The 15,518-nt window shown below is 40.4% G+C and overlaps 1 protein-coding gene across 1 annotated transcript in view; it reads left to right on the plus strand.

Moving 5' to 3' along the window:
- Positions 1-15,518, plus strand: part of LOC143280375 (exportin-6-like) — a 30,278-nt gene that overhangs the window by 5,628 nt on the left and 9,132 nt on the right. Inside the window, exons 8-18 of the mRNA XM_076585013.1 lie at positions 1,930-2,131; positions 2,706-2,832; positions 5,442-5,551; positions 6,736-6,844; positions 7,704-7,796; positions 8,267-8,499; positions 9,182-9,274; positions 9,835-9,985; positions 11,106-11,252; positions 13,057-13,246; positions 13,662-13,817. Coding sequence (XP_076441128.1) covers positions 1,930-2,131; positions 2,706-2,832; positions 5,442-5,551; positions 6,736-6,844; positions 7,704-7,796; positions 8,267-8,499; positions 9,182-9,274; positions 9,835-9,985; positions 11,106-11,252; positions 13,057-13,246; positions 13,662-13,817 — 1,611 coding nt within the window. The remainder of the gene's footprint in view (positions 1-1,929; positions 2,132-2,705; positions 2,833-5,441; positions 5,552-6,735; positions 6,845-7,703; positions 7,797-8,266; positions 8,500-9,181; positions 9,275-9,834; positions 9,986-11,105; positions 11,253-13,056; positions 13,247-13,661; positions 13,818-15,518) is intronic.

A 15,518-nucleotide genomic window follows, 5' to 3' on the forward strand; every position in this document is an offset into this window, starting at 1 on the left:
TGTATGTGTGTGTGTGTGTTTTTTGTTGCCCCATAATCTTCTTTCTTTTAAGTAGTGTTCCTCCTGTGCCGCTTATCCCAAATCCCCATGTACAGTATTTAAAAAAAATTTTTGTCATTCTTTGTTATACATATCAAAAGAGAAGTAATCAACATCACTGCTTTCATCTAATAATCCATGTGGTACTGATGTTGTATGCCTTATGTTTTCTTTAGACACAAAATGTTTGCATAAGTTTGTGTAAAAATTACAGAAAAGAGATTGCGAAAAATCTAAATGTTCTTGATGTATGAATGACACTGACCTGCAACATTTTTAGTTGTTAGTTAAATAAAGAACAAATATACAAAAAAGAACAACAACAAAACAGAGAGAGAGAAACAAAGAAAAAAACACAGCTGCATTAACTCCTCAGTTTGAAAGATTTGTTATGAAAACAACAATAAAAACGCCCTCTGCAGACCCAGCAAACATTCCAGTTGTTTTATATACACAGTAAAGTGTAAATGGACTAAAAAAAACAAAAAGGGAGTTAGCAGGTTAATTTTGAATGGCATCTTTTATCACTGCAAATTTGGGAAAGACCTGCTTGTGCAGGGACTCTCACTTGTGTGAATGATAGCCATGGAAAAATGCAAAAACAAAAAACAAAAATTTCTGGTAAATGTAACATTTCTTTTTACTATTAGTTTCCATTGATCTCCAGTGATCTGCCAAGACTATAACGAACCTCTGATAAGTGTTTCTTCATTTCTTGTAAAGTCCAGTAATATGCCGGATATGTAACGATTTCATTTATGTGTTGGTATGGAAGTTTGGGAGTAAGAAGTAAGCGAGTTTTGAATGATGTCATGAGTGTGCGTAGTAAAGTTGCGGGAGTGAGACAAGTATGCAAGAGCTGTATGAAAGGCGAGTGGTTCAGAAAGCCAGACAGATGATAACTGAGGACACACATATTTTAGCCAAGTACTATTAACTTCTTCCATCAGGACGACGCTACAGAACGTTTAAATTAAAATTCAGGGCTCAGAAGACCTTTATACCACGTTCAATTCACCTTTTAAATTCCTGAGGACTGTACGCATGTGTGCGTCACAATATGTGTGTGTTTTGTGTGTGTGTGTGTGCGTGCATGCGTGCGTGTGTGTGTATGTGTGCGTGCATGCACTTGCATGCAGGTACATGTGAAAGTGCATGCATAATACTAATAGACTTCACTTTGTTTATATTTCTTAGATAATATTTTACTTAAATGTGTGTGACAGAGTGCAGGATGAATGTGCAGTAGGAATTGTGCAATGTTCGTGTCTTTCTATATACCTTTTCTGATAATTATTATGTAATAAAGTTAATTCTTATCTTAACGAATGTGCAATATAATACATACAATGTTAGCCTTGGTGTATTTCAGTTTCAGTTTTAGTTTCAGTAGCTCAAGGAGGCGTCACTGCGTTCAGACAAATTCATATACGCTACACCACTGTTGAGACTGCCAAGCAGATGCCTGACCAGCAGCGTAACCCAACGCGCTTAGTCAGGCCTTGAGAAAAGAAAAAAAATTGTGTGTTCACAATAATGACTAATTACAACATTTTAATAATGTGAATTGATATGCAGTGGTTTTTATATTAATGTCTTATATGTTATTTATTCTTTTTAATTAAGTCATGTTTATGTTTTCTTGTTGAGTGATTGTCTACGTTTGTTTTTCCGCACCTGATGTAATTTCTCTTAATGATATAATAAAGTATTCTTATTCGTATTCTTATTACTGTTCACCTCAGCTTCCTTGATTCTCCCCTTCCCCCCTTGTCCACCCACTCCCCCCACACCTGTCCTTCCCTTGCCCCCTTCTCGCCCCTTGCCTTAGGAATTGTGGCTCATGGCTTACGTCCAATAAGTTCCAGCCTCCATTTTGTATTTCATCAGGTGGCTACAGTTCCCAGACTCCTTACCTGGGCGTGCTGTCCATGAACTGTATCAATGAAGTGCTGTCGAAGAACTTTGTACCCGCAGAGTTTGAGGACTTTCTGCTCCAGATGTTCCAGCAGACCTTCTACCTGCTGCAGAAGCTGACCAAGGAGAGCAGCACCAACTCCTCAGGCAACCGGCTAGAGGAGCTGGATGAAGAGTGAGTGGCTGGTATAGACTCAGCAACGTTTGGATGTTGAGGGTTCTGGTATGCATGAGCCACAGCTCTCATGATAACAGAAGAGTTCAGATATTGTGGCCCAGCCCATGTAAGTTTTTGTCATTTTTTCATGTTTGTTGTTATACAGCAGGAATCACACATGAACCATGAAGGCATTGCTCATGTTCAGATATGGAGCACTCTGATACATAAGCCCTTGTAAGTTGCTTGAATATGGTGTAATACTTGCATGTTATATAGAGCACTTTGCTATTTTCTGATGAATTTTGAGGGAATCTGTTAGGTGTGCACATTCTATGGGAATTTGATACGCAGCTCTTGCCTAGATCAAGAATTCTTGTTGTGGTCTCAACAGTATCATGCAAATTAGTTTATATATATATGTGATCTAATTGTACATCTGTTCTCCCTAGAATGACCTCTCCCTGTTAGCCCTTTTTAGGAATTATTTCAGTTTTTTCATATTTTTACATTAGTTGCATTCCTTCAGAAATTGGTTGACTGTTGATGATAGGTTACTTATTTACCTTTCTTTTTTTTTTTTTTGTTACAGTTACATGGAACGCTTCACAGATTTTCTCAGGCTGTTTGTGGGAATACATTTACGGCGATTTGAATCAAATCCAAACTTTCCAGTGTTAGAATTTTTGGCATTGTTGTTCAAGTACACCTTCAGACAGGTAACTATTTATTTATTCTGTATGTGTGTGTGTGTGTGTTTGTATGTGTTTCTCTGTGTGTGTGTGTGTGTGTGTGTGTGCGTGTGCATGAATAAGAATTTGTTGGCATTATGGTCCCATGAAAGCAGGGTATGAATGACAAGAGAATATTGAAACAGTTTATTAAACTGCATTAGGATTTAGATTACACCACAGGACTGCACAATTTGCTTCATTTGATAAGAGACCCTGACATCAGCCAGGCCTGAAACACATGCAGTGTTAGTCAAGTAATTTACACAACATGCTCAGATTCACACAGAAGCAGATCTGTGAAATGGTTGATACTGGGCAGTCCCAGACTTCCTGTTCGAGCATTCAGTCAGCTTATCTAGTAGGAGTTAGCAGGGACCTGGAAATCTCACCATAGTGATATGCCTCTGATGGGGTTTGAACCTGCAACAGCCCAGTTGTTGGTCAGTAACACTGACCACTTGGCTTTTGCACGCCTGCCTAGTACTATGATTCGTCTGTAGTTTCTACGATTCAAGCCCCCAGACTATGGCACTACGGCCAAGTAAAGAAAAACGACGATTTTGCTGAATGTGAAACCTTAAACACATACACACACACACACACACACACACAGAACAAATGCTAAGAAGCACCGCACACATTCATCTCAGAAGAATTCGTCACTGAAGATGAACTTTTATAGCATTTGATGTCAACGCTTCCCCCCCCCCTCCACCCGCCCCCCCATGACCACCAACCCGTATTGCTGAGATTACGTCAGCCGTTGGTGTGGCTCACTTCATTGCCTCTAGTTTGGATGGCCCAGTACATTTCACTCTCACCGTTGTTTTCATGGAGTTGAATTGAAAACACATAAACATAATGTGTGCACAGACACACACACATGCACTCACACACACACACACACTCTCTCACATGTACACACATGCATGTGTGTGCACACACACACACACACACACATATGCGCGCGTGCACACACGCACACACACACACTCACTCACTCACTCATACAGAGTTGTATTGAAAAGAATACACATGCATGCACACATTATGTCTCATACTTACATATATGCTCGCACACACACGCACACACACACACAGAGCTGAATTGAAAACACACATACACAAACACTCTCTCTCTGTCTCTCAAACACACACACACACACACACACACACACACACAGTTGCACCAAAAACAAACGCAAAGCATATAAACTCTCTGCCTCTGTCTCTCAGTCTCTCTCACTGTATCTGTCTCATGCATGCAAAAACACTTTCTCCCCATCCTCTCCCCTCTTTCTTGAATTGAACACACACACACACACACACACACACACAGAACTGAATTGAAAACACACACACACTCACACACACACACACACATACACACACACACCCTGTCTCTCTCTCAAACACACACACACACACACACACAGAGAATTGAAAACACACACACACATACAGACACTTTTTCTCAAACACACACATTCTCTCTTTCTCAAACACACTCACAGACACACACACACACAGACACACACACACGGACACACATACACAGTTGCAATGAAAACAAAACAAAAAGCATATAAACTCTCTCTCTCTCTCTCTCTCTCTCTCTCTCTCTCTCTCTCTCTCTCTCAGGCATACACACATACATTCCCCCATCCTCGCCCTTCTTTCACCACACACACAGGGTTGAATTGATCATACACACACACACTCACACACACACACACACAGAGCTGAATTAAAGAAACACATACTTACACACTCTCTTTCTCAGACGCATACACACATACGCACACACACAGGCACAGACAGAGCTGCGTTGAAAACAAAATACAAAGCATATACTCTTCTGTCTTTCTCTCTATGTCTCTCTCTCTGTCTCTCAGGCATACACACACACTTTCTCCCTATCCTCGCCCCTCTTTCACCACACACACAGGGCTAAATTGAACACATACACACACACACACACACACACACACACACACACACACACATGTGCACATGCGCTCAGAGAGGTTCTCTCCCCCCCCCTCTCTATCTCTCTCTCTTCCCCCCCCCCCCCCTCTATGTTTATGGATAATGCAGTCCCCAAGATCCCCTCACCTGTTTCGGTAGAGTTCACAATTTTGTAATCTTATCTCTGCATACAGATCAAAACTAAAAGAGAGAGAGGAAGGAAAAGCTTTGTCATGAATAGAATAAATGATGGTTACTGTAAATTAGTCATTTTGTGTTGGTGATTTTGTTGTCTTGGTTAGTGCAAGGAAGATGACATGAAGAGTATATTACAGTGGAAATGCAGCCATGTCCATACTCCTGAAAACTACCATAAAACTACTGAAAACTGGGGTTCTACTGCTGAGAGGTATTTGGGGGCCTGGGCAGGTCTGCTGTTGAAGCTGGTTGTACGTAGTTCAGTTTTTACGCTTCCCAGCATTTTGACGAAATTCCATGCATATGCAGGAACAACACATGGATGTACATTGCAAACATCATTGTGAACTAATTTTCAGATTAACCTGCATTACACTGAACCAAAACACTAAGGGAGTGGAGCATGATTGTTATGCTTGTGTCCACAGCCAAATGCAGATGGCTTCTTCCGCTGCCTGGACATCTGGATCACATTCCTGGACTACCTCAGCACCAAGTTACAGGAGAGAGCCGCCGATATGACGGCCATACTGGGAAAGTGAGTGCACGAAAATGACTCTTGAGCTTTCTTTGTTTAAGCGGATGTTCTAAGACTTGTTTATTTTGTTAATGTATTCTTGGTGACTTAATAACAGAGAGAGAGAGGATGGTTGAGAGAGAGGAAAGAGAGGGAGAGACTTCTGTTTGTTTTGGTTTGTCAAACAAAATTGAGAAAAATATTTCTTGAAGTTCAGTTTAATTACACATACTTAACCATGACCCACTAGTGCAGACTCTGGCAGGGGTCTGACATTCCTGTCCTTTGCGAACTATTATCCGCCTTTGCGGAGAAAACGAAAGTAGCAACGGCCGATAACCTCCTGGAAGTAGGTAACCTCCCCTTTGCCCCCCTGCATAGCGCCCTCTTTTTCCGCCAGCCATCTTGACTTCCTGTAGATGTAATGAAGTTGCTGTTGGTGGTTCTGGCAGTGTCTTGAACTTTTATGATTGCAGAAGATTTTGGGTCAGTCTGTTTGGGTCCAGAATATTGAGCAAAACGGACAAAGATTGTCAATAATGTGCAGGAATGAAAGTTTGGAATTTGAAAACTGATGCATATTTACCGCAAATGTTTAAAACAAAGAAATCTTGATTGCACTTGTGACTTTGCAAACATGTAAATAATTGTTTTTTTCAAAGAGTAATCAAATTACACTTTTCAGATGGGTTTTTTTAATAGATGTGGCAGAGTTTTGTTTTGAGTTTATGCTAAAAAATGTGGCAGAGTTTTGTTTTGAGTTTATGCTTTGAATTTTTTTATTCACTTAGGGGAGTCCTGATATGGCCCTGTCAAATGTCACTTGTTCATTATTAAATATTTTGTGTGTGTGTGTGTGCTCTGATTAAGGCCTCTGTTTTATATTGCTTGGATGTCAGCTTGCACACACACCCTAAAATGGAGTATGGCTGCCTACATGGCAGGGTAAAAACGGTCATACACATAAAAGCCCACTCGTGTACATACGAGTGAACGTGGGAGTTGCAGCCCATGAATGAAGAAGAAGTTTTGCTTTGATGTTGTTTGACTGTGTTGCTGTAAATGTCGTTCAGTGCTGTAGTATTACAATTTTACAATAATCTGTATGAATCGTTGATTGATCCATTTATTAATTTACTTATGAGTTGTTGAGCGTTAGGAGAGTGTGATATTCCATTGAAGAAGGTTGTGACCTGTGTTATCAGGTATAAGGAAGCTTTGACATCACTGGTGACCAACATTCTGCAGAAAATCATGTTCCGCTTCAACCAGTCCCAGCTTGAGGAACTTGATGATGACACGCTTGATGATGATGTGGGTCATTTTGTGCTGACTTTGTTTTGTGCTGACTTTGTAGTTAATTATGTAATCAGAGGAGAAAGAGAAATGAGTCTGTCATTTTTCTGCACCTTTAGGGGATTTTTTCTGTGGGTTTTTTTTTTTTTTAGTCATTTGGATGAGACGATAAACTTAGGTCCCATGTGCAGCATGCACTTAGCGCACGCAAAAGAACCCATGGCAACAAAATGGTTCTCCCTGGCAAAATTCTGTAGAGAAATTCATTTTGATAGGAAAACCAAAAAAAAAAAACCCCCCAAAAAAATTCTAGGCAGAAAAAATAAGGGTGGCACTGTCAGTTTAGTGAATCGCTGTCCCTGGGGAGAGCAGCCCAAATTTCACGCAGAGAAATCTGTTGTGACAAAAAGAGTAATACAGTACAATACAATACAGTACAATATAATACAGTACAATACAATACAATACAGTACAATACAATACAGTACAATACAATACAATACAATACAGTACAATATAATACAACATATTTGTTTTGCATGGGGATGGCTGTTCCAGCTTCAAAATGGACAGTTCTCAGTAGCATCAGTGGAGTACACATTACCATTGTGATTTTTGAAAATTTTATTGAAGCCTCATTCAGCATTAGCATTATCCTGACAACCTGCCACACCAACAATAGAAAATATTTTGAAAAGGAAAATCTTCAGATTGTTAGTCTGGAGGATTGGGTACTCATTATCTCATGTGTGTTGGTTTTGTAGGTTGAAATTTTGCATTTGAGAAAATGTTCATTTGAATACACATTATAATAGCATGCTTTGTATATTTTTCATTCATTTTTTTCATCTGTTTATTTCTTTTTGATTTGATGCAGAGTGAAACAGAATGGCAGCACTTTTTACGACAGTCCCTGGAAGTGGTTGCCAAAGTTGCTGAACTCATCACAGCGGAAACATTTCAGCTTATTGTAAGTATCCTGTGTGTATGTGATTGTGTGTGTCTGTGTGCATTTGTGTACACACATGCATGTTCATGGGTGGATGTTTGTGTGTTTATTGGTAAAGACATTCATATGCATGTGTGAAATACTAACAGATGTCTTGGGAGTCCTTTCAGTATGCTACATTCTTACCTCAAAAATTTTTTCGGTCAGGATGTGTAATGGTACGATGTTGAGTTTGCTTGATATACCTAATTTGCTACTGATGGTATCAGCTGATACTGTGAGCCTGAGAGCAGAGTTTGCAACTGATGATGTTGACTAACAGTCTTAATCGTAGACTCTGATGATGTTGACTAACAGTCTTAATCGTAGACTCTGTTTATATTAGTTAAAAAGTTTAAAATCCATATGTATCAGTTCAGCCAGCTTCCTTGCTCATTCAGACCGCAGTAGGAATGACAGTCGTATCACCCAACTACTTTGTTCCCCAACAGTGGGAGCCATTCCAGGAACATGTGGACGCCTACTTTGGGCTGGAGAAGTATGTGACTGATGGGGGTGTGCAAGGCCGTCGGTTAAACATTGCAGCAGAGAATGACTGCCGGCGCCTGCACTGCATGCTGCGAGATCTGTCCTCTCTCCTGCAGGCGCTTGGCCGGCTGGCAGACCACTTCATCGGGGAACACTTTGCTGACAGATACACCAATGCCAGGCTGCTGGTAGAAAGGTTGGAGATAGCTTTTTACCATTGTCTTGCCAAGTTTTACATTAAAAAAAAGAAGATAATTTGTTATATAATTAGAATTATGAATAATTTGGGCCACTTTGTTGTATAGGGTTTCTCTTTCAGTATGGATTCTTTCATCAGTTTGCATCAAATAATCTTTTTATTTTTTCTCCCAGACTATCTGTCCTGTTCTGTATTTTTTAAGTATAAGTGAACATGACTGAAGGAAATTACCCCTGGGCATAGGCATGACACATGGAATTATGACAAAGATCCTTGAAAGAAGAAGTTGAATAGAGGTCTGCACAAAGATGAGACAATGCTGAATATAACAAGAAGCTAAATACAGGGTTTTGAAAAAGACAGTATCAAGGAAACCTCTTGAGATGTGTCAAGTAGTTGAAGGCATGCCCGTCACAATAGTACTTTCGATGAAAACAGATGCTTGCTTGTAACAGATGCTGAAAAGAGATGTTGATTCAAGGTCTTTTGTAACTCAGTATGCTTTTTAATACTTTATTTAGACTTGCACATTTTGAACTGTCTGCAAATGGTTTACACAAACTGTTTGCTGTTTAGAAGGGTGTTTCTAAATGGTAAAAATAATGTTGAGAGATCATGGAGGGAGTGTTTGTTTAACGATGAGAAGTAAACAGTGAGCATCAGTATGATTGTGTTGCAGATTGGTTCAAGTTGTTTCCTATGGCAGCAAGGTGAAACTTTTTGAAGTTTCCACTGAAGCAGAAAATGTTTTGCAGCAAGACTTTGTGCAAGTGTAAGTTGGGTTTTTGTTGTTGTTGTTGTTCTTTTTGGGGGGTTGTGGGTTGTCTCTCTATACTTTAAAAAATGTTTCTATTTTATTTTATGAATCACTGTTGAAGAGGGGGATTCATTGGATGTTTATAGACCAAACAATTCTTATAAAGCAAAGAAGGGAATTCTGTAAAGAGAGATTTTTTTATACACAAGAAATATTTGGCAAACAAATGGATGAAAAAAATAGCACATAGGCTTTTAAATTTTTTTTTTTTTTAATTGAAATAAGCATATTGGAAGCGAATGTTCTGTTATAAGAAACAAATACTGTATATTCAGTTAGATCTTTACAATCGCAGCTTTCTTTGTTATCATATGACAGCCCCTTTGCATCAAAGTATATACCAAACTTACAATATGAAAATGTAAAGACAGTTCAAACACTAAGTGTTGAAATTTGGAAATGGATGATAAAGGTATGTGGAGTTGAGCGTTGTTCAAAGGGGTGAGTCTTGGATGTCTGAGTGGGATGTCCAGCTGACATTTTGACGTTGCAGACATTTTTCCTTTTCTTTTCAGTCATGCTCAGGCAATGGCTGCCATCAAGGCTTATGCTCATTGGCTGCTGCAGCTGTACACAGAATCTGTACGAACCAATCAGGAGAAGGACCAGTTCTACAACATGATTGTGACTCTGGTGGAATCCGTCGCTCCACTCATCAACAAACAGGTACAGGACAGTGATTAATATCTGGTGGACCATGTATTTTCAAGAGTTTACATGAAAAAGAATGGCTTTTATTTGAAATAGAAATGACTGTCTGGCAGATGATGTATTTCTATTTACATAGAAATGAATGGCTTTTACTTAAAAGAATGATAGTTATCTGACAATCTATATATTTTCAAAAGTTTACATAAAAGTAAATGGCTTTTGCCTGAAACAGTGATAGATATCCAGCAAGGTCTGTAGTTCAAAGGTTAACATAAAAAATGAATGGCTTTCACTTTAAACAGCAGTGATACATACCTGCAGACTATGTATTTTACTGGAGACAGTAATGAATATCAAACAGGCTATGTATTTTCCAGAGTTTGCAAAAAAAGAAAAAATAAGAATGGCTTTTACTTTGAGTTATTTTCAACAGTGCTTTGGACCTGATATACATTAGAGTTTAGCTTTGGTTCAGTGCACAAGGGGCCATTTGACCGGTGTGACACCTTCCTTATGTGAAAGACTTGATGCATGATTTGGAGTGACAGTCTTGTGGTAATGCATCTGCTTAGGAAGCTGGATAATATGAATGCATGTGATCGAATAGCACACTTGCTAGTATTTTCTCCTTTTTCCCGCCCCTTGCCTGACATCCCCTAGACCTTCAGTGGTGGTCTGGACACTAGTTATTTGGATGAGATGATAAACTGTGGTCCCTTGTGCAGCATTTACGTAGTGCAGGTGAAAGACCCCTCAGCAACAAAAAGGTCGTCTGTGGCAAAATTATGAAGAAAAATCCTCTCTTATGTACTTGTGTATGTGTGCATGTGTTTTAAGCGTGACTGAATTAAACAGGAAATGAATGATGAGCACCTTAAGACAGTTGTCAGTTGGCTCTACCCAGTAGGCAGCTTGTTGTGCAAATGACTTCGTGTTTGTAAAGCATTTAGTGTTTGGTCTCCGACCAAAGATAGGCACTGTATGAGTATCACTTCTGCTACTGCTACTGCTGCTGCCACAAGTGTTACTGCTCTTACTATTGCTGCTGTTACTACTACTACTACGTCTGCCTGGAATGTGGCAGAGAAAGTTAGTTCAATCAGGCTGATCGTGAAGCATTTTTCTTTTCATCCAGGTTCCGGAGAGAGTGGTTCACTCGGCAGCCCACCTGCTGCTGTCTGTGACGACCACTGTGCGGCCTGCCTTCCTGCTTCAGCTGTCGGCTGTCCAGAGGATGTACACTGCTGCTTCCCAGGGCTCCTGTCAGGGCCTCACCATTGAGGTATGCGTGTATCTGGTTTGGGGGGCGCTGCGAGGGTTAATGTCTTTGTGGAAAAAATATATTCTTTCTCTTTTTTGTCCTTTTTTGTTTTGTTTTTGTTGGTATCACATGTACTCAGTTAAGTTTATTATAGCCCTTGCTGCAGTTTTGTTTTCACTATTTCTTATTGTTTTTCTTTTTTCTTTTTTGTTTTTTTTTGTTTTTTGCAGTGGTGCAATGATCAAGGAGATTGTTGAGGGAGTCTTTTGTTTGGACAATGAAAAACATACCAACTGTTTTATTTTATTTTATTTTTTTTTTCAGCCACAGGATTAATTAACCCTTTCGCTGCCAGGAAAATAAGATTTAAGTGAAATCTATTTGCCAGGGTTTTTTCACAAAAGACGGGTATAAATTTTCAAAAAATTCTGTGCTCTTTGTTATTGGAGAAAGACCCATAAAAGTATACATTTTCTGAAAGGGAAATGAATAAAGAATACAAAACACATGATGTTTTCCCATTTTATGCATTTTAAGTGACATGCTGTTGTTTTGAAATCAGTGTTTTGTTTTTTGTCACATTTTCAACTTGTTCATTACAAACATTAGTCTGGTAATTTGCACAAAAATATCATTTTCTGGACAAATGGATATCTGCACACACAAAATCTTACTAGAATAACCACAATATAAAAAAAACCTGAAAAAGAAATAGATGCATTGTGACTTCTGCAAGTGATAGTATGGATGTGAGGCCACGCCCCCTCAGTCTCCACCCCCCTCCTCTTCACCCCTCTCACACCGTCACTTCATCAGACCGCGTTGGCTGAGTGCCAAGAAAATAGCTCATATGGTGCCCTGCTAAAAATTAGGTGACCTGTCGTCTGCTAGAGTTGAACAGCCTGCATCTCTCACTGATAGTTGTATCTTGGCCACTCTCTTGATTGCTCCCTTTATTTTCTATCAAATCGTCCTATAAATGTTCACCACTGTCTTCTCCTTCGAATTTATGCTCCAATTCTTTCTGAGCATCAGCTAAAGAAAGTAATTTTGGCTGATTTAGTTCGTCACAATCGCATGCCTTGAACACGGAGTCAGTCCGACATTTTGTTGAGCGAGCGAGGAGAGGAGCCAGGCAAAGACTGCGGCCAGTAACCCAACCAAAACGTTCAAATAAAGGACTGCCTTATGACGCAGATGGTGTTTCTAGCTATGAATAGAATCCAGAAAGATTCCCCAAGCTAAAGCTACCAGCATTTTTGTCAACGAACTGAATGCAAAGCAGGGAAAAGTCAGAATATTTCGATGACGAGTTATCTCGTCATTGTGGCAGCGAAGCATACATGCTTGCCATGACGAGTGATCTCATCATGCAGGCAGCCTAGGGGTTAATTTGGTGTACCAATTACAGTAATAGCAACACACACACACACACACACACACACACACACACACACACAGATGTATGAATGGCACACACACACACACACACACACAAACAAAAAAAACCAAAACACACAAAAAAACTGATGTATGATTTCAGGTGCAGTGCACACACACGCGCACGCGTGCACACACACACACACACACACACAGACATATACAAGCAAACTCTCTCTCACACACACACACACACACACACACACACGTCTAACATCAATTTACAGTGAAAAGAGGTTAAACTAAAAAAAGAAACACACACACACACACACACACACACACACACACACACACACACACACACACACACACACACACACAAACAAACAAACACAAACACACATCCATACACAAAACCTACTGATGTATGATCGGCGGGTTCCAGGTGCAGTTGCTGCTGTACCGCTCGCTGTCCCACTACCTGTTGCTGCCGTGGCCGGGCTTGTCTGAGAAGGAGCAGGACTGGAGCAGCCGGGGGTCCCACCACCAGGCATTCACAGCCCAGCTGGCCAAGGACTTCGTTGCCCTCAGGGACTGCCCCAACCTGGCCTCCAGCAAGCAGCTGCAGGAGCAAGGTCAGGCAGTCTGGAAGACTTGGCTGTGGACTCTGACGTTTTGTTTTTGTTTGTGTGTGTGTGTGTGTATGTGTGCGTGTGTGTGTGCGTGGCTGGATTGGTTGCCATCAATTTCATCATTGCAAATGTTACAGATTTAACAAACATCTTTGTATCACATCTTTTTCCAGAGCACAGCAAAAAGCTTATACATGTATTCGAAATTAGTTTTCCATTTTAATGGTACGCATGGAAAGGATGTGTGCAGTAAAGGCATTGTGTTTTGAGTACCACTATATCGATGAATTGCCAGTGTCATTTTTTCAGCTACTCATATATCTGTATCATCTGTTAGTCTCAACACGTGTTTAGTCTGGTTACCATGATCTGTGTTTGCAATCAGCTGATTTGAATGACTTGTGCTTGATGTTGACAGCAAAAGCTGTGATTCGGCGTGTGCTGCGAGTGTGTCAGGACTGGATAGAGACAGTGGCTGGAGAGGTGGTGCGTACCAAGCAGCTGCTCTATCAGTCCATCTCCCCTGTCATCCAGTCCACCCTTGCCATCTTCTCCGTCTATATCAGTCAAACAGGTCAGTGGCACCTTGCAGTTAGCTGGCTCCTCATGTGAAGTATTTGTTTCAACGGTAGAAACTTTTGGCATAATTTGTATTGATGAACGAATGATGGATGATATGGATAACGTTATCCTCGGTCAGAGACCAAGCTCTAAGCGCTTTTCTGTCTCGGGGTCTGTCTACTTGGGTAGAGCCGACTGATGGCTGCCATTCAGTTTCCAGTCATGCACACATACACACTCAGACAGACAAAAGAATTTGTTAAAATGGTTTTTTTAACTGCACATACTTAACCGTGACCCACTAGTGCAGACTCTGGCAGGGGTCTGATTCCTGTCCTGTGCAAACTACTACCCACCTATGCGGAGAAAACGAAAGTAGCTATTTAACAGGGTGAAATTGTTTTCTTTGCCCCGCAGAGAGAGAGAGAGAGAGTGCATGTTCATGTCCCGTGTTAGCTTTAGTGTGATTACTTCACGTGCAAAATAATAATCATGTAGGGTGGGTGTGCTGCATCTTGATATGTTTTTACGAAGTGAGTTCTCCTACCTTTCCTTGTAGAACCAGTAATTTAATCAGTTCTCAGCTTGAAAAGGGAAAAGGCAACAGCAGTGCGTGTGGGCCTTTGTCAACCTGATAGGGGTATTCATTTACTTATTTATTTATTTCCCTCCTTGTACGAGTACAGTCCCTTGCCCTTTAAGCCCCCGCTCTCCTGTTCCCTTTACCCAAGTCCCAATATGTTCCCCATCGTGTCCTCAATAAAGCCTTGAAGAAAACTGGTGCTGATGTGGTGAGAGAACCCTGCCCAACTGGCTACAGCTACAGCCGATAACCTCCCAAAATAGGTTGCCTCCCCATTGCATCCCTCACTAGTGCCCTTTTTCCTGCAGCCATCTTGACCCCTGCTCCTGTGCTCTGCATACGGCTAAGTTTTTTTCGTATTTTCTGTCTGTCTATCCTTTGGCGCTCTCGTTTTGTGTCCGATGATGGTCACAAAACTACTTGGCCTGATTGGGCGATCGAGCTCAAATTAAGGCATGATCACAATCGACTGGTGGACACAGTGAATACTTATAACAAATTTTGTTTAATTCATATTTTACATGCTTACCTGTAACTATAGTGTAGTAATCCAAAGCGTGATTTGATTTGATCCATAGCAGAAAGGCATTCCTGATAATTTTGAAAAAAAGATAAAAAGAAAAAAAGTTTCCTTTTCTAAGAAGTGAGAGTATTTTAGATTCCAATGATGGTTTTAGCTATCTGAAATGGAAAGTATGCAGATGTTGCCATCCTGTCTTCCATGCTCAGATTTCCCTTTTGACTGTCAGCAGCATGTGGGTTTACTTCCCTTGGGACCTGCTTTCTGTTCTGTCCTGAGGCGTCATGTTTTGTTACACAGACAGGCATATGGTTTGAGACAGGTACAGACTAATGTATTTTAGATTTTGCCATGTATTTTTGACACACAGGATTTGTTGGGTTTTTTTTCAGAAATGTCTTTTCTTTTCAGATAATAATTTCATGAGGTTTGCCAGCTGTAGTATTTCGAGTACTGTGGCATTTAGAGCTTTAAAGTATTTTGAAATTCTTCCCATTCCTTACGCTTTGTTTGGCCTTACCTGAATCCAGATACAGGCAAGGCACAGTACAGGGAACAATGGAGGTCTCTTGTTGATGGCCAATACCTCAGGAGGGGTGTAAGGTCTAAGT

This window comes from Babylonia areolata, chromosome 1 (genome assembly GCF_041734735.1).
Source record: "Babylonia areolata isolate BAREFJ2019XMU chromosome 1, ASM4173473v1, whole genome shotgun sequence".
In the NCBI taxonomy this organism is placed as follows: Eukaryota; Metazoa; Mollusca; class Gastropoda; order Neogastropoda; family Buccinidae; genus Babylonia; species Babylonia areolata.